The following is a 20,385-nucleotide window of genomic DNA, read 5'->3' as shown; positions in this document are numbered from 1 at the left end:
ATGCATACAAGTCCTTTGGTTGATCTCTCCCCTTTACCCCCACCCTCCCCTACCTTCCCTCTGAGTTTTGATGGTCTGATCGATGCTTCTCTGACTCTCAATCTGTTTTTGTTCATCAGTTTATGTTGTTCATTATATTCCACAAATGAGTGAGATCATGTGATATTTATCTTTCTCTGACTGGTTTATTTCATTTTAGGCATTTCAATAAATTAGTAAGGGTTCTGATAATATGAACAACTTTTTCTAAGAGCAGGGAAATCTGATTTCACGAATTATTACTTCTTTTATGTTATGATATATAAATATCATTAATTTTTCATCTAGAGTCTCTTGAAGTAAAATCTAAAATTTGGGTTATTTCAGAAATCAACAGATTAGCCATTATTTCTTTACTGAGAAATGATACTATGAAAACTGCACCCAACAACTCTAAAGATTTTTTGAAAAGAAGTTTGTTTTAGCTGTAAAAAAAGACACAACAAAAATATCAGGATGGGCTGCCTTATAAAAATATTTGAGAGAAGTACTTGTGAAGACATCCCTTAAGCATGCAATCTCTAGAATCCACTAATTTTGTTCTCTTAGATTCTGGAATGACACTTCTTTATATAGTATTCTAAAATTAATAGTAAAAAGGCCTTTAGATAGGGAACAACAAAAACACCAATATAGTGGTTACAGGCCCAACTCCAGCAGAGAATGTGGCTTTGAACACACACACACACACACACACACACACACACACACACACACACATACACACACACACGCAGGATCCAGGTCTTCTACTTAAACTCTTATTAAAATAACGAAAATGGTTCTTTCATATGACAAAACAGACAACACATTAATTCTGTATGGGTTTAATTTAGATCTCATGTGTACCCTGAATATAATCATGTAGGTACTGCAGGAAATGAAAAAGGAAAGGAAGACAAAGTTCTTGTCCCCAAAGTTCTTGCAACTCAGCCAGGCAAGCTCATGTTGTTAGTTAAACAACAAAGGAAATTAGCATATAATTATTACCATAAATTATGCGATCAGGGAGGCCCTGTATGATATGAGTGAAGCACAGAGAGGAATGTAAGTGTGAGCGTAGTAAACACAGGAACTTGGGAGAAAGAGTACAGTCTGGAAAGGCAGAGGGAAAGCGGTATATTGCAGGAAGGGAGAACAGCAGCAAACAGGGCTTGGACCTGAATGACAGCTAACAGGAAAAATACTATTTTGGCAAGGAATTAAATAATCATACATGAAAGTAAGAGCACACAGATAGGGAGCATTTTAAAAATTATGACAAAGGAAAAAAAATAAAAAAATAAAAATTATGACAAAGGAAGTGGGTTTCATTCACTAAGTAATGAAGATCAAGCAAGCGAAAAGACAACCCAGAGCAGTGGTCGGCAAACTGCGGCTCAGCAAACTGCGGCTCACGAGCCACATGCAGCTCTTTGGCCCCGTGAGTGTGGCTCTTCCACAAAATATCGACTTCTGGACATGGGCCACGAAGTTTCAATCGCACTGTACATGAGTGCCTGCACATGATGTTTTGTGGAAGAGCCACACTCACGGGGCCAAAGAGCCGCATGTGGCTCGCGAGCCACGGTTTGCCGACCACTGACCTAGAGAATAGGAGAAAGTGTTTGCAAATCATATATCTACAAGTACAGCTTGTATCCAGAATACATAAAGGGCTCTTATTTTCAACAATTACAAGGACAAATACCCAAGTAAAAAATGGGCAAAGGATTTGAATAAACATTTCTCCAAAGAGAATATACAAATGGCAAATAAGCACATGAAGTGATGCCCAACATCATTAGCCATTAGGGAGATTCAAAACAGAATAAAGGTACCACTTTGCACTTCTTAGGATAGTTATAATAAAAAAGACTGGCAATAACAACTGTTGGCAAGGATGTAGAGGAACTGGAAACCTCATTTATTTCCGGCAAGAATATACAATAGTGCAGGCAAGTTAGAAAGAGTTAGGCAGTTCCTCAGAAAGTTAAACTTAGAGTTATCCTATGACTTAGCAATTCCACTCCAAGTTACCTAGCCCAGAGAACTGAAAACATACCCACAAGAATGTGTATATGAATATTCACCGCAGCATTATTCATAATATCCAAAAAGGGAAACACCCTGAAGGTCCATCTTCTGATGGATAAACAAAATTTGGTCTATCCATATAATAAAAGATTGCCCAGCCATAAAGATAATGCTACAACATGGATGGACCCTAAAAACATTATGCTAAGTGAAAGAAGCCAGATACGAAAGGCCACATATGGAATGATTCCATTTCTATGAAATGCCTCAAATAGGCACATCCCTAGAGCCAGCAAGTAGATTTGTTGTGGCCAGAGGCCTGAGATAAGGAGGAATGGAGAGTGACTGCTAATGGATATGGGGCTTCTTTTTGGGGGTGATGAAGATGTTCTGGAATTAGGTGATTGATGTAAAACTTGTGAACATACTAAAAACCACTAAACTGTACACTTTAAAAGAATAAAATTTATACTTCTCTATCAGGTATTCAAAATATGACGATTCCCTATCAGTCTCTTTACTGCTTCTAGAGAAAGGTATGCTTATTTTTTTTACATCCATTTCCTTGCTCAAGGCACCCTCTCTCCTGTCTATCTACCCGTATCTAACCAATCCTCAGAGTTATGTCGACATAAGTTCCGAATCTTCAGCCAGTTGTCACCTGGTTTCTGCTCTTCTCACACACTCGACCCTCTTGCGGCACGCTGACTATAAACACATACTAGCTTTACGGACATTTTATAGTTCTATGTATATTTAATTTCTCTGACAAAAAGTGATCACAATAAAGACATTGATCTTATAACATTTTAATGGTTTTCAAAGCACCTTCATATACACAATCCCATTTTAATCCATATAATAATCTTTAAATGATTTATCTCCCTATAAGATAAAAAAATTAAATTTAAAAAGATTACGTGATTTGTTTAACATAATACAGCTGGTAAGTGTTTGGACTCCATGTACAGCATTTTTTTTCTCACTACATTAAGGGACTTACAATGTGAGAGTAGATCATGTTCCTTATTTTCTGGATGTCCCTCAATACCTAGCATGCTCCTTATCTGGGCTATGGACATAATAGGAACTCAGTACAAACATAATGAATGTATTAAATTAACAATGTGAACCAATCAGGACAGAGGTAGATCTGGAAACCTTTTGTAAAGGCTCTGATTTCCAGTGGGAATGGTAACATTTCTACAACTGATCTTACTTAGAGACAGCCATGCAGAAAGCTGGGGTTTCACTCCCACTGTATCACTAACACGCCTGGCTCTAAGAGGCTTGTCTTGGGAACAGAAGCAATGTGGCGTAAAAGTTTAGCCTCCAAAGCTAAGTGTGGCCCATTATTTCATTGCCATATGCCCAGCGCTGCAATCGCTGAAATGAAGGCACTTTCAACAAAATACCTTTTGCCTGCCCCAAAATAACTTATAAAAAGTGTAAGCATCTGTATAAAAGTCTACATCCAAATTTTATTGCAGGAGATTAAGGTTTTTATGTAAAATGAACTAAAACAAATCACTATACTTTAAAAATTCCATATCTAGTACTGCTTATTATTTTAATTACCTATCCCATTACTCAAGGACAAAAGGACAACATATATATCTTTATAAATGACAAAAAATTTAATGCGGTTAGAAATATAATCCTATAAATTAGATCTTTAGAGAATTTTATTTCTTGTGAATATGATTTCCAAGAACATAGCTAGTTACAGATATTTATTTTTGTCTCAGTTGAGTTAAAGAGCAGCATACCTAGCACAGTGCTCTCATTAGAAGACCCTCTACCACCACCATCAGCACTATGGACCCACATACGTGAGTATACAATCTGTCATTTGTATTGATGACATTAATTAAAAGCAAAATCACCTAAAATTGGTAAGAATTCTAATAAGAACAATATTGTTTTGACAAAGCAAAAAACATGAAAGTAGACACTAAGCTAATTAGTTATTCATATGGAACTATAGCATAAAGACCAAATCTATTACCTTTTACAATAAAACTCCTCAATTCAACAGTGTATTTATTGCATCTTTCTCTGATTTTTAACTCTTAATCTAACTTGTTCAATGAAAAAATAGTGGATAATTATTAAAATGAAGATTATAAATATCTTACCATACACTCCTTTGTCTAAAAGCAGTAAAAATTCATCCACAGCGTTGCGCATCTCATATTCAGTCAGATCCAACAGTGAGACGACTTTGAAATCCAGCTGTCTTAACAAATTGGTCAATTCGTACACATCCACCAAAGGAGCTTTAAGCTTGGGGTGCTCCCAGTAATTCATGTTTCCTATCAAAAGGGCAACCTTGTCCTTAGCTGTTAAAAAAGGGGGGAGAGAGGGATTTAAAGAAGGATATAAGAATTAAAATAAGACCCATGGAAATGATATCATTATAATAAAAAGTATGCTTTACAAATAGGAGTTCATTATTATTTAATTTCATCTTAGGATGATCACTTTATGCAGCAGACCAACATACTGAGGACCACAAAGGCTAATAAATCAAACAACTGAAATTAAACTTATTGAGACTTTTGAGAATCAGGAAAAAGATATTTATTAGCTACATATGAAATATACGGATAACTAATATAAAAGTATACTTTTATTGAAGTACAACAAAAGTAAAGAATATTATAATTCAACTAGGCTTTTGGAGCAAATTTTAACAAGGTATGTTTGAAATTGGGTTCCCATAAAAGTAGGTTCTGTTTTGCTGACAATGGAAGATACTAAACTAAAGAAAAAAGAAAAAAAAAAGGAACATGAAGAATTTGAAACAGAGCAAGTAAGGAGAAATACCAAAGAGGACAGAAAAGCAGCAGCTTAATAAGTACTGCATCTGTATTTTTTCAGGTGACATATTGTCTTCTCTTGGCCTTAAAAAAATTTTTTTTTTCCATTTGGGTGAGATGCAGTTACTTTAGGGATATGCGAAGACTTCTGTAAGAATATGTGTTTTGTTTTTAAATATATATATTTTTATTTCAGAGAGAGGAAGGGGGAGAGAGAGAGAGAGAGAGAGAGAGAGAGAGAGAGAGACATCGATGATGAGAGAGAATCATGGATTGACTACCCCTGGCACACCCCCTACCAGGGATTGAGCCTGCAACCCAGGTATGTGTCCTGACAGGGAATCGAACTGTGATCTCCTGATTCATGGGTCTACTCTCAACCCCTGAGCCACACCAGCCGGGCTGTACAAATACCTTAACAGTTTATTTTCAGACCTTAGTGCACTAAGACTTTGTTCAAAGTTGTATTCTTATACAAAGAATTTTTCTGTTTTTAAGGGACAAAAAGATCTCCACCAATGCCTTAAAAAACTATCAGCTAGCTTAATCAGGTGTATAGCTTAATCAGGTGTATAGCTTGTCCAAAAACAGCTGTGGAAGGCTGGACATAGCTTAGTGCTTAAGAGGTCTTCAAAATTGTACCTTTGTTAGTTTGGGTCAGATTGAAAATTAAATACTTGAGACCATGCCACGACTATAGGCATGTAGGAACCTGCTACAATGTTTTTGCTGAGGATGTTACAGTGAATCTGTGAAGGAGACAGAGGGAGCAGGGGAGATGGAGTCACAAGAGCATCGGGCAGCACCTGCCAACTGGCTGAAGAGCCACACTGGGCAGGACTGCAGGCCGCCTCCTCTGACACAGGCCAGGACTAGGTGACCAACCTCTGTCACAAAGTGCTGTTAAGTAGTTTATTTAGAAATGGCTATGAATACTACTCTTATGAATAAGCACAAATAATCACATTGCTGATTATTTGTATAAAACTTAACATCACTGTATTTCCTTTTTAAAAAATTTCTTCTTAAATAAACCAGACCAAGGTAATCACTATATGGTAAGACTATTAGCTGGCTAATCCATAGAAAGAATATTTTCAGTGCATTTGTTGGTGAGTCCAAACAGCCTGTCAGAACTCTGACCTAAGCTCAATGCAGAGAAGGGCTCAGTACAATCTACTTCTAAGGAAGAAGAGATGTGTCGTCTCTGGCTTACACTATCATGGCCCAAATCATGAGGTTCCAAAAGATATTCAGGTATAAAGTGTTTGTAAATCATACTGGGTTTTTTGGTGGAATATTATAATAATTTAATTTTAAAATCTATCCTAAAATAGGTTTTATTGGCAGAAAACAACTAGAAGGTATGTAAAAGGAAAAAACCACTGGAGTCTTTGGGGGAAAAAAACAGTTGTCAAACTATGCATGATAGGCTGTTTCTGCTAATATCAATTCTTGTTTCATTGGTTTTGCTATCTGATTGCAAGAACACTTGGTAGAGTTTACTAAGTGGAAAAGTTCAATAATCTAAGAACTATGTACATTGAAATGCATGTATTCATAATTGACCATAACACTTCAAAATACGTTCCCTCATGATAATTTTTAATAGTTAGCTTCTAAAATGTCTTTGAGCATTTTCTTGAAATAACTGGTAATAAAAATGATGAGTAAATAAATCTTACCTTGTCCAATCTACTTGTAAAACAGTTCTTGAATGACAGGCAAACTGGAGAAGATTTAGAATAGAGAAGCAGACGGCAGTGGTCGAAATGAGAGATGACAAACACATTTCAGTAAATTAGTTGTAGGAAGGAAAGAAAAAGCCAGAGTTTAGAAATATGATAAAGGACGAAACAGTAAAATTTGAAGTTGAGAAGATAAGAGTGAGGAATGAAAGAAAACTTCAAAATAACAACCGTATAAGCAATTTATGATGTTTTTCAGGTGATAATATAAATGGAAGAAACTTTCTATAGAAAAACATTTACTGTAAGAGCCACCCACAATTTCTTGAACAAAAACCACTTATTGGAAAAAGGAAACACAAATGCAAGTTGATTAAGCAATAGAATAAAACCACTTCAGAAATGTATTTAACTACATGATCCCAGACATTTTCCAAAGCTCAATGCAATGTGTTCTTTAAAAATTGGTACAGCGTTATATCATTAATTCTATGTCTAATAATCTACTGGTGTGTTACTCATTTTATCTAAAATGGATTAATATTCATAAGTACCTGGAAAAGGGTCTGGCACATATTTAGTGCTATGTAAATATTTGTTAAAGAAAATCTTTGATCATCTGTCAAAAATTGAGTATTAAGATCAAATCTGACTGGTTGAATATACAGTCCTTGTTGGTCTTATGAGTAAAATCTTTTATTCTCTGTGTCCTACTAAATATAGCAAAAAATCCCTATCTGGCAAACAAAGCCATTCATATTCTAGCTCATGCCTGCCTTTCCAGCTTTGGTAAAAAGACGGCCCCCAATGAGACACAGTGTCCTTGCTCTCACATAGTGTAGTCACTCCCACTCCAGTCGCCAGCCTCTAACCCCAAATCTGGGCTACCCTGTGATTCACTTTGAACCACATAATGTGGTGTGACACTCCGCCAGTTCTAAGTCTCTACCTGAAGAAGTCTGGCAGCTTTCAGTTTGGGGATCCATGCAAAGAAATCAGCTACATGGTAACACCACATGGGGAAGGAGGAGAAGGAGAGAGTGAAGTAGACCAAAAGCTCACAACAGTAAAACAAGGGAGCGCATGCCTCTTGAAAAGGGCAGCCACTATTTAGACACAACTGACAGCTACCACTTTTCATAAGAACCTAGAAATCTGAATTTTTATGATATCTGATCAATGGCAACTGATTATGATTGTTAAAAAACACGGCATGCCCCTCCCAAAAGGTCAGCCTGTTTTGTGCTCTTTTCTCTGTGGCCTGCAGCAACCTCAAGTTTTCTGCCCCTTGGTTTTAACTTCCATATCTATGCTAATGACACTCATATCTATATCTCCAATCCTGGCCTCTCCATAGAATTCCAGATCCATGTATACAATTGCCTGCTGTATACTGTCACCTAGATGTGACACAAATACCTCAAACTGGTTAGGTCCCAACTGATAGTCATCTGTCCTCTGAAGCTTGCTTTTGAATCTATATTCTCCAACTCAATGGACCATGTCACTACCCACCTACAGGTCCAAGCAAGGATCCTAGCAGGCATGGTGATTCTCCTCTGTATTGTATACCCTATAGCAAGATGACAAAAAAGCTTACTGATTCCTAAAGATCTCCTGAATTTGTTCTTGTCTGCTGCATTCTCATTGATAAGCCTAGTTTAGATTCTCATTTCTTCTCTAGACTATTACAACAGTGTCTTAATTGTTCTCCTAAGCAAAACATCTCTAACTACTTTACTTTCTATACCAATACAAGACTGGCTTTGGGAGAGATACATCTCATTCACTCCTCCACTAAAAAGTTCCTTTCAATGGCATAAATGAGAAACGTGGCTCCTGAAGATCTAGTCTCACCCTTCTTCTCTCGCTTCCTTCTCTTAATGCTCCAGAGCAAGGTGTGTTTACTTGCAGTTCCCCAAATTCAACGGTCTCATTTCTTAGCACTTAGGACTTCAGGCTCCCTCTGTTTGGAAGGCCCTTCTCCTACTTATAGTTCAAAATACAGAACAGCCACTGCAACCTCTCTGCTGCTTTTCTAATCTAACCCCACTGAAAGATAGTGTTACTCACCTCTATGTAACATACCTGTCTGTTTGCATGTTGCCAAAACAAAGAAATCATTCTACAGAAATTGACTTGGTCCCAGAAACTGAATTCAAAATCATTTTAAGTCTCCTGTTCTATAACTTATTTTACAAATATCCAAAATAAACCACTTGGTCTCAATGTCATTCAAGTATTTATAAAAGTTGTCAAATTGAAATGTCTTAAATTCCTTTATGCTCACCATAAAAGAGATATATGTATAATTATATTTTGAGCAGGTATTTTAAAGCTTTACTCACCCAAAGGTTGGTCAGCTGTTTGCTCTTTATTATCTATAAGAAAATAAAAATGCAAAGAAATAAGGTGTTATTATCCATTATGATATAATTATCTCCAGGGTTAGAGATACAGTGGGGCCTTGACTTACGAGTGTCCCGACTAACGAACGAGTTTTTTGAGATACGAGCCATCTCTCGGCCGATTTTTTGCTTTGAGTTGTGAGCTAAAATTCGGGTTACGAGCCAGCTTCAGATGCCCCACCGCTAGTTGGCGCAGCGAACGTCACAGTGAACGCCACAACATATTAATGGCATTTCAATTCATTGTAATGGTGAAAATTGATTTGACATACAAGTAATTTGAGTTACGAGCTCCATCATGGAACGAATTAAACTCGTAAGTCAAGGCCCCACTGTACATAAAAACAGTGAATACCAACAGTGGCATTAAAAGACAGAATATGGTTTCTAATAGCTAACTTATGATTTTAAGATTCCCAGATTTTTTTTTGTATAAGTTGTTGGGTTCAGTTTGTTATCATTTTTGTTGAGGATTTTTAAAAATATATATATTTTATTGATTTTTTACAGAGAGGAAAGGAGAGGGATAGAGAGTTAGAAACATCGATGAGAGAGAAACATCAGTTCAGCTGCCTCCTGCACACTCCCTACTGGGTATGTGCCCGCAACCAAGGTACATGCCCTTGACTGGAATCGAACCTGTGACCCTTGAGTCCTCAGGCCGACGCTCTATCCACTGAGCCAAACCAGTTAGGGCCAGAGTCCTCACTCTTACTCTGCCTGTCATCTCAGTTAATGCTTTCCCTTTGGCTGAACTTGTTTAGAAATCTGTTCTGATTAAAATTGGCAAAGAGCCCAGTTGGCATGGCTCAGTGGTTGAGTGTCAACCTATGAACTAGAAGATCACGTTTCAATTCCCAGTCAGGGCACATGCCTGGGTTGTGGGCTCAATCCCCAGGGTGGGGGTGCAGGAGGCAGCCAATCAATGATTCTCTCTCATCATTGATGTTTCTCTCTCTCTCTCTCCCTTTCTCTTTGAAATCAATAAAAAAATAATTGGCTGAAGAAGGATGAATATTCCTGCCAACAGTCAATTTCTTAATGGTTACTGACCAACTACTTATTTATATAATGCACTAGAGGCCCAGTGCACAAAAATTTGTGCACTCGGGGGAGGGGGTTCCCTCAGCCCGGTCTGTGCCCTCTTGCAGTTTGGGACCCCTCAGGGAATGTCCACCTGCTGGTTTAGGCCTGCTCCTCGGGAGATTGGGCCTAAGCTGGCAGTCAGACATCCCTCTGGCAGCCCGGGAGCCCTCGGGGGATGTCCACTTGCCAGCGGGGAGCAGGCCTAAGCTGCAGTCGGACATCCTTAGCACTGCTGAGGAGGCGGGAGAGTCTCCCACTACCACTGCTGTGCTGTCAGCTGTCAGCCTGGCTTGTGGCTGAGCAGAGCTCCCCCTGTGGGAGCGCACTGACCACCAGGGGCAGCTCCTGCATTGAGCATCTGCCCCTGGTGGTAAGTGTGTGCCATAGTGACCAGTCATTCCTAGTTGTTCTTCTGTTAGGGTGAATTTGCATATTACTCTTTTTATTATATAGGATAGAGACCTGGTGCACGGGTGGGGGCTGGCTGGTTTGCCCTGAAGGGTGTCCCAGTTCAGGGTGGGGGTCCCACTGGGGTTCCTGGCCAGCCTGGGTGAGGGGCTGAGGGCTGTTTTCAGGCTGGCCACACCCCCTTCAGGGTGGGGGTCCCACTGGGGTTCCTGGCCAGCCTGGGTGAGAGGCTGATGGCTGTTTGCAGGCTGGTCAAGCCCCCAAGTGGGACCCTCACCCCATGGGGGTGTGGCTAGCCTGGGTGAGGGGCTGAGGGCTGTTTGCAGGCTGGCCACAGCCCCTTCAGGGTTGGGGGGGGGAGGGTGTCCCACTGGGGTGCCTGGGTGAGGGGATGATGGCAGTTTGCAGACTGGTCACAGCCACTTCAGGGTGGGGGGCCCTACTGAGGTGCCTGGCCAGCCTGGGTGAGGGCCTGATGGCCGTTTTCAGGCTGGCCACAGCTGTGGGCTGGAAGCAGGTATCTGGGATTTATTTAACTTCTATAATTGAAATGTTGTAGCCTTAAGCTGAGCCCAGGTCGGGTTGCCCCTGGCAACCGAGGCTCCCAGCCCCTCCCTGAGCTGAGGCCACGCAGGCTGGAAGCAGATATCTGGGATTTATTTATCTTCTATAATTGAAACTTTGTAGCCTTGAGCAGAGCTCAGGGCCAGCCAGGCCAGGTGGGAAACTTGGCTTCCTCCATCACCAGGGGCAACGCAAGCCTCCTGCTCGCTCTAGTTCTGTGGCCGCAGCCATTTTTGTGATGGACTGAGGAATGATGGTTAATTTGCACATTACTCTTTTATTAGATATTATTCCCACTAACACACCTCTTACTTCAAATAAAGACATCTCACCCAACTAGTTCTGGTATGTTCTATGAATGAGCAACTTTGAACAATGTCCCAGGGGTCTGGCAAGTTTAGAATTGTTACCCTGTTACTCTTTTAAAGACTGCTTCTTGTCTTTCGAATGAAAAATTACTCACTTCCCCCATTAACTGTCTTTTTATGATATAGACTAGTTCACAATGATAAAAAATGCATTCATATTTTGTGTTGCCTCAGTACACTTTTCTATCCTTATATAGTCTTACAATCTAGAATATTTTAAATCTCTTCACTTGCATGAAATTCAAGCAAGTACTAATTTCAACCCTAAATCATATTATTTTAATAAAGAAAAATGTTACCAGTACTACTATAGCAAAAATATCTATAGTATCTTTAAATTATTATATTCAATAACTTAAAAATATAAAACTAATGTTTTATGCTTATATTACTCACCAGGATGCCCAAGATGATGTAATTCATCTGAAATTCAATTAAAAAAATAGGTTAGCTTTAAATAGCTTATATGCCAATTTAGCACAAATAGTAAGGCTAATCAAAGAAGGTTTTGAGTTATTAAATCATGTTAAAATGTTTCAATAGTTTAAAACTTTTCAAATACATTATCAGAAGCCATGCAAAACTGAATAGGAAAGTATAATGTTGTGGATATCATTTAGGACTTCTAAGCCATTATTACTTTCATTAAGTGACAAAAGGCTAAACAGATTCATTCACAATTTGTTCAAAGTTTTAGGTATTCTGTCCAGTTATGGAACAAAAGCAGTCAAGAGATAGGTCTGTTTGTAGTCTCAATCATAAACTTCTTGAAACTAGTTAATCTCAAATGATCTTTTCTTTTTAAATAAACTTTTAATTTTAGGTCAGCTTAAGATTTATAGAACTAACGTGAAGAAAATATAGAATTCAGGTAAACACCCATACACCAGTTCCCTATTTTTAACATCTTATGTTAGGAAGGTATATTTGTCATAACCGTTAATGTTCTTTTTTGTTCCAAGACCCATTAGGGCACCACATTACATTTGCTTAAGTCGCCATAGGCTCCTCTTTCTTGTGACAGTTTCTCAGACTTCCCTTGCTTTTGATGACCCTGACATTTTGAGAATTACTGGTGAGGTATTATGTGGAATGTCTCTCAGGTGGGATGTGTTGATGTTCTTCTCATGGTTAGATTGGTGTAATGCAGGGGTGGGCAAACTTTTTGACTCGAGGGCCACAATGGGTTCTTAAACTGGACCGGAGGGCCAGAACAAAAGCATGGATGGAGTGTTTGTGTGAACTAATATAAATTCAAAGTAAACATCATTACATAAACGGGTACGGTCTTTTTTTTTTTAGTTTTATTCATTTCAAACGGGCGGATCCAGCCCGTGGGCCGTAGTTTGCCCACGGCTGGTTTTTGGAGGCACAGTGGTTTCAGAATTGTTAACCTGCACCCCCTGGCTATAGGACATCATCTAAGCAAATATCATGACATTATAGCCATCTATGTTATACTATTCATAAGATGGTAGGTAGAACTTATTCTTATATGTGATATAAAATCAATTAATGAGTAGCATGAGCTAGAGTATATGGCTATGTACAATTTCTTTTCCCTTTTATCTTACTGACTTCAGTCATTTCTGATTAGTTAGGTCAGTAACTTTTTCTTCCTTCCCCTCTTCAGTGAGGTCACTTTATACATTTGTAATAAGTTTGGGTTCTTTTGTCATATTCTGCATTCCATCCTGGGATCTACTCTCCTCTGACCTCCTACTAAATGATTTTTTAAAAACTTGCATACATCCCGGCTGGCATAGCTCAGTGGTTGAGCGTCGACCTATAAACCAGGAGGTCATGGTTCGATTCCCAGTCAAGGCACAAGCTGGGTTGCAGGCTTGGTCCCATGTGGGGCATGCAGGAGGCAGCCGATCAATGATTCTCTTCATCATTGATATTTCTATCTCTCTACCCCTCTCCCTTCCTCTCTGAAACCAATAAAAATATATTTAAAAACAAAAAACTTGCATACATGTATTCACCATTACAGTGGTCATACAGAATAGTTTCACTGCCCTAACAAATCCGCTGAGCTTCACCTGTTCAATTCCCACCCCTTGTCCTCATCAAATACCTTTAACAAAATACCTAAAATGAAATAGGTAACATCATGCTCCATGGGTAAAAAAGGTATGATATTAGGACACTTTTCATGACATGAGTCAACCCACCAATTATAAAAGGTCTCAATTTTATATATCTTTTAGAAAAAAAAGTTGGGTCTGATTTTTCCATCTGAAATTTCTGGAGTAGTTTCATGGTTGGATTTTCATCTCTAAGTGTTCTGAACAGATTTATTTGAAAATTATTATTTAACAGTGTGTTTGTTACTACAAAAATTATAGGGAGAATTTTGCAGATAAAGAAGCATCACAACAGGTGATAATTTACAAACATCGCCCTGAAGCCAAACAAAACAGCAATGCTGGTTTTATTTATTTATTTATTTACTCTTAGAAGTCTCCAATGTTAGGAAGTTTTCAAAATAATGCAATTAGGCAAAAAAGGGGAAAGAAAAGAAAGAGGAGTTGGTTAGTATTTCTTCATGTAACTTCCCTCAAAAAGGGTCCAAATACGACAGGATTGAAATCGTCTTATGCTAGAGAAATCACGTTCACAATTATGTATTAGGATGAAAATAGTAATTATAGTATTTCAGAGTGACACCATAGTGATACAAAGAACAAGAAAACCAGGAAACATAATATTTAACATGATTTTCTTTTCCCAAGTAGAGCCTAAGGCAGGGGTCCTCAAACTATGGCCCACGGGCCACATGAGGCCCGCCGAAAACATTTATCCGGCCCACCAGGTGTTTTTGCCGCCGCTGTGTGCATAGGAATTTGTTCATAGTTTTTTTAAACTATAGTCCAGCCCTCCAACGGTCTGAGGGACAGTGAACTGGCCCCCTGTTTAAAAAGTTTGAGGACCCCTGGCCTAAGGTTATAATTTAAAGAGGCAGAAATTGAAAAAATACTTTGCTATCCACAAACCTAATTTTGTAAAACAATGTGATATCATACTGAGGGAACTTAAGTTTTAAAATTTACTTATTACAACTTATGTACAATGCTTTGGTTAATTAGAACAAATTAGAAACTTATGTTGAAAGAGATTTTCAATTCTCTTTATATATTATGGTAAAGGTGACATGGTAGATGGCCTTGTAGCTTCAAAAATGGGTCATATCAATTTTATATTGAAACAAACTGAGTATTTAATATTTGATAAAACATGTGTTAAACAATAATAATCTGTCCTGAAACTTTTAGAAAAACCACATTCAAATTTGAGAGGCATATTATCATGGCTAAAGAATAGATAAGAAATCTGAACAAGTCTCCATGACAATATAGCAATCTATATTTTTTCACAATTTTTATAAAGATAAAAATTAGCATTAAGAATTAATTGCAAATGTTTGCTATTTATAAGATGTTATGCAGGAAGTTTATTTTTATATACTAGTAGAGTAGAAAATCAACTGAATAGTAGTTATTTTAATAGTGTGTCAGTTTAGCAGTGTCTGTGGCACTTTACAAACCCTCAAAGACTAAGATACAATATCCTTCGAGTGAAATGATTTCTTATAGCTAGTATTTTTTCCATCACTGCACTCAGTAGGCTAGAGCACGCCACCAGTCCCAAGAGGAGCCAGCATGCAGGATATCTGGTTTCAAACCAAAGATTACACTACCTTCAGTGCACTCCACTGCCTCATCTGTTCTTCCTTGTTCCAGAGAAAACAAATGTGAATATATTGTAATTCATGATCTTAGGAAGGGCAGCCATCAAGCAAACAGAGAGATAAGTATCACAGAAATATGTTGGCAAACCAACATATGCATCAACACCTTCTACTATTAACAACATAACTATAAATGCATTAAGCTCAAATAAAACTAATTCCCAAATTATGTACTTTGTAATGGGATTGTTGATTGATCATTCTTTCCTTCACATGTCTGTGATGTTTGTTTTTTAAAAATGTTTTCTTAAAAATCTTTTTCCATGAAATCAAGTTCTTTATAATTAAAGTTCTAATACATTTTTTTGCCATAAATGTTTAAAATAAACTATAAAATTAAAAAATAACCAAAAAGTCTAAATAAAAAACTATTTTTCTAGTACTATCTGGTCATCCTACACAATAAAGAGCTAATATGCTAATTAGACCGAAAAGAATGACCATCCGGACGACCTTCCAGACGAAGCCAGGCCTGGGAGGGTCGGCCGAGGCTGCGCAGGGCTGCGGGGGCCGGCCGAGGCTGCGAGGGGCTGCGAGGGCCATCCGGGCTGTGAGGGCCAAGCCCCTTGCACGAATTTTATGCATCGGGCCTCTAGTAGTATATAAAGCTAGATTATGAATTTAGTATGTGTTCTGTCAAATATCTATATGGACAATGGTAACTCCTGATACTTATCACACCATTAAGTAGAAGGGGGTAATTAGTAGAATTTCCATTGCTTAAGTGTTTTATTTTATATAGTTTCTATTATACTCCATTTGTCAGAACACTGAGTAACACTACTTACCTATGATGATTTCTACCTTCTTGCTATCTTGACTGTCGCGATCATTATGTACACGACACCAATAGGTTCCTTGATGTTCCAACTCCACATAAGGCACCTATATCAATATCAGAACACACACATTTCCTCTTCAATTTTAATTTAAATTGGCTTGGAGAAAAAGTTATTTTGTATTTTAAAAAACTCCTACAGTAAAATTTCAGAATGCTTTAGACAGCCTGAATTATTGCCATTCATTAGGTTAAGAATAAATTTTAGCAAATGACACAATAAATCCAAATATGATGAGTTTGGTGTAATACTACATTTAACATTTTAGTATAAGTCCTTAGGTGTGGGCTGGTGTTATTTTCTGGAAATTTTGCAAATATACAAGTCAATTAATATTAAGTAACAAGGACTTGAAACAAAAATACTGAAAACATAAAAACACCCTCAACAAAGATGAATTTTAATGTTCACCTTAATTTTCTATTACACTGTTTATTTTACTTATTAGAACAAAAAATGCCCCGAAAACCAACTTCATACCATGAATATCTTCTTTGTCTCATGCACTAAGGGGGATTCATTTTTGAACCACTGGTAGTGAGGAATAGGGCTTCCAACAGCAACGCACTGCAGGACCAACGTGCTGCCTGACATCAGCTTTTGGGACCTTGGTTCAACACAGATTTGCAACTTGGATTCAGAGATGCCATTCGAACTTCCTTAAATTAAAAGAAAAGCATCATTAAACATAAAATCTCTAAGTTAAAAATAAAATTTCCCCCTATAATTTATAAAAGTAAACGAGTTTTCAAGTTCATCCTTCATTTTTACAATCTTTAATAGCAATGTTTCATAAAACTACAGCATTTTTAGAAATATTAGGAAATGCTGTCTGGATAAAAGAATGTGGTGGGCAAATACATTCAGAAAATTCGGAGTTAACAGGTTTTTTTTAATTGCAGAACTTGTCGAGCTTTCAAAGTGTTAGTATGCATTGTGCATGTAAGAGGGGGAAAGAGCTGAAGTGGCTTCCAAATGTGTTTGGCCACAGAATCTCTCTGGAGGGGGCAAACAACTTATTAATATCTTGAGTGACATTCACGTTCACAGAAAGATCTACATTCTTCAGTTTGATTTAACTTATTGCAAAAAGGAGTTTTGTTATTAGCACTGAATAAATATGGACGGATAATCACTAGCATTTCCTCCCAAGGCAGATATCAGAAAACATCATTTACTGAACACTCATTGTTACTCTATACGTTCCTTGGGGACAGAGGGCTTGTCAATGTTATGCAATACCAGGTCTCCATCATGAAATTCAGTCTCACAAACTGCAGGTGATTAATAATATTTTTTGAATGAATAAGATTGTATTTATAACCATAGTAAATTTTATTACATGCACAGAAATATTCTAGAAAGATAAATAACTCTCTTAATTAATCATGACTATTTTTAGAGATGGTTTATTTATTTAGGTGTAGGAAAGGCTAAATTGAGAGGGAAGAATGAGTCAGACTAGTAACAAAAAGCCTGTTTCTCTCCTATTCTTTTTTTGGGCAAAAATGACAGAGGATATGGTCTTGACTATGTGTATGAATAAATAAAATGGTGTCTGATGGTTACTCTTTAGAGTAGACTTGATTTTTCCTTGATCAATACCAGTTACTAGACTAAAAAGATGAATGACAAAGAGTAGAAAAATAGTTCAATGTAATGTTTTATTGTAGCAAATGATATACTATATGCCTTTCTATGTCAACGTCCACTCTAGTTTTATTCCACAACACAATTTTTTAGGAGTAATACAGTTATGTGGGAGAAAAATGTACAGTGTAGAAAGAAACTGTAAAGTGAGCAAAACTGTGCCTGGCCGGTGTTGCTCAGTGGCTCAGTGACTGAGTGTTGACCTATGAACTAGGAGGCCATGGTTCGATTCTTGGTCAGGGCACATGCCCCGGTTGTGGGCTTGATCCCCAGTACAGCATGCAGGAGGCAGCTGATCAATGATTCTCTATCGTCATTGATGTTTCTATCGCTCTCACTTCCTCTCTGAAATCAATAAAAATAAATATTTTTAAAAAGTGAGCAAGACTATTAGATTTTTTCCTCCTCTAAAACCAGAGACATTCAAATCCAAGTTGGAAGAGGTCATCAGCAGGGCCAGATTGAGAAGAGTTCTGTCATCTGAAGGTATGTGTGTGTGTGTGTGTGTGTGTGTGTGTGTGTGTGTGTATGTATATATATACATCCATAGAGAAGAGAATCTAAGTACACAGGATAAAATCGTAACAACTGCTGACCTTATACTGGGTGCAGTACATATGTGAGCTTTTTGTGATATTTTGATACTTGAAATTATTTAAAAGCAAACATTTAAAATAAATGAAAATAAGGTAATTCCCTTCTCAACATTCAACTTACTTACCCTGGAAGCTTTCTGTTAGTTCTGTGACATCACACACATCCAGTTGTGACCACTGGCTGAATTCAAAGGTGCAGTTATTATTCACTCGACAGACATAAAAGCCTGCATCTTTTACATGCACTGTGTTAAAAATAAGTTCTGATGCATTTCCGTTTGGAATCTGTGAAATAAACAGTAGAGAACATCAGTGAATGACTCAGCAACACATCTTATAAAATGTGCTGTACAAAATGGATGATGTCTTTGGAGTTTTGAAAAGCATATCTTTTTTCCAAGATCTAGACTATTTGTTACTTAAAAAACAAATAACATTTAGAGTATTTCAGGACTGAAGTCTTACAGTCTTCTACAAATTCATTAACTAAAGAGCTCTCTTCCATATATCTTCCCCAAACTCACTAACAGAAAAGTATTGTTCTGCCATCTAAAACTGTGCAATTGTGGGTATTTAAAGAACCCTCAATGTCAACATTTACGAGTAAAGTAGCCATATGACATGACAAGCACCAAGATGAAGTAGAGAGCACACAGGGAGTTAAGCCTGGCTACTAATTTCAGTTCTGACCAAATTAGTTATTAGTACATGAGCAAGTTACTTCCCCTCAAGACCCATGTTCTCATCTGTGAAACCCTGTGAGCGGACACACTTCTAATACAGTACAATTCTTTCAAGGTCGGGGTGGAGCAGGGCTATGGGGAAGCATATCAGTGATGGGGAGAAATGGCCATCCAAGGGTTTCCCAAGCTTCGGTCCCCACATTAAGGTTTATTTCACCTTTGCTGCCATCAATTTATCAGCACCACCCAGCTCTGCACATTGTCATGGAGTTTAATCAAGTGCCAGGTTCTATTACATCGGCTCCCCTGCAAAGTACTTGAGCAAGCTCGGTCTTCTCTCTCCAAACCTCAATCAACTAAATTCAAATTTCTCCCCTCTCAGGACCTGCACCAGCACATGAGCATTTTGCTGAAGATCTGACCACTGGGGTGCACTAAGCACTGCCTGACGATCCTACCATGGCAAATGCCAGGTTAAGAGGTTTGCTTTCCTATCAGACCATTCATGTATACTTTCTCTCTCCTCAAACCTACTGCAACCCGACTTCTCTCAGCCTTTGACTTCAGACAGAAACTCTTTCCTCTTCCTGCCACCAAATTGCACACATATTTACAACTTCTCTCTCCTCTCAGGTAGAAATGGAAAAAGGTGCCTTCATAATAAAGGCTACTTGGGCTTAGGATCTGTGGGGATCCACTCAGAACCCCAGAGTTGGTATAAAGATTAATTCAAGCTGAAGACATTTGGGATTTAACAAATGCATAAATCAGCCTTCTCAGAGCTTCCCTTTTCTCACTAAAAGCAGAAACTTCTGTGAAATGAGGCTACCATAAATTCGCTCTTCAGGGCAGCTTTTACTCACAGGAAGGAGACCCAAGAATGAACCTACAAACCCCTCTCCCGAGGAGTTTATGGCCCTGAAGAGGATGGAAAGACCACTTGCACCTGCGCGAATAACCAATGTCACAAACTTTCTTGTCTCCCATTTATTCTTCTATAATCCCTTTGCATTTCCTTAAGAAACCCACTTGTTCTTCCCAGAGAGGCCTTTTCTTCCTCCTCCCTTTTCCCCACTAAGTCAGGTATATAAGCCTCTAAATCTAACCATTCATGGAGTTACTTCTTTCGTAAGTTTCCATATGAATAAACGTTTTCTCTTTTTCATCTGGATTTTGTCAGTTAATTCACAGGCCTCCAGGGACTGAACATAAGAGGGTAGATAAAAAGGATTTTTCTCACTGATGGTCCCATCCTCTCTGACCTGGCTCCTGTAATTTTCTCTATGTTTGAGCATCTATTTCTCTTTTTTACTGTCTCACTCTCTAAAACATACTCTAGTTTCTTGTGTCTTAAATAAACAACAAAAAACCCAAATAGACCGCTCCCTTGGCCTGCACCCCCTCTTAGCAGCACTGAGAATGCTGACCATCCCTTCCTGGTTTTGTACCATCCTCTCCTGGTTT

General features: G+C 38.1%; 1 protein-coding gene across 2 annotated transcripts in view; it reads right to left on the bottom strand.

Annotated features, from left to right (window-relative positions):
* MALT1 (MALT1 paracaspase) overlaps positions 1 to 20,385 on the bottom strand; it is a 56,262-nt gene that overhangs the window by 10,592 nt on the left and 25,285 nt on the right. Inside the window, exons 4-10 of one of the 2 annotated variants that reach the window (XM_059706208.1) lie at positions 18,364 to 18,523; positions 16,473 to 16,651; positions 15,942 to 16,038; positions 15,103 to 15,135; positions 11,796 to 11,822; positions 8,914 to 8,946; positions 4,194 to 4,397 (exon numbers count right to left, since the gene is read on the bottom strand). In XM_059706208.1, the coding sequence (XP_059562191.1) occupies positions 4,194 to 4,397; positions 8,914 to 8,946; positions 11,796 to 11,822; positions 15,103 to 15,135; positions 15,942 to 16,038; positions 16,473 to 16,651; positions 18,364 to 18,523 (733 nt within the window). The remainder of the gene's footprint in view (positions 1 to 4,193; positions 4,398 to 8,913; positions 8,947 to 11,795; positions 11,823 to 15,102; positions 15,136 to 15,941; positions 16,039 to 16,472; positions 16,652 to 18,363; positions 18,524 to 20,385) is intronic. The other variant, XM_059706209.1, reaches the window with a different exon arrangement.

This window comes from Myotis daubentonii, chromosome 8 (assembly GCF_963259705.1).
Source record: "Myotis daubentonii chromosome 8, mMyoDau2.1, whole genome shotgun sequence".
Classification (NCBI taxonomy): Eukaryota; Metazoa; Chordata; class Mammalia; order Chiroptera; family Vespertilionidae; genus Myotis; species Myotis daubentonii.
Note: the sequence above shows the minus strand (reverse complement) of the source record. Positions and strands in the feature narration are given on the sequence as shown.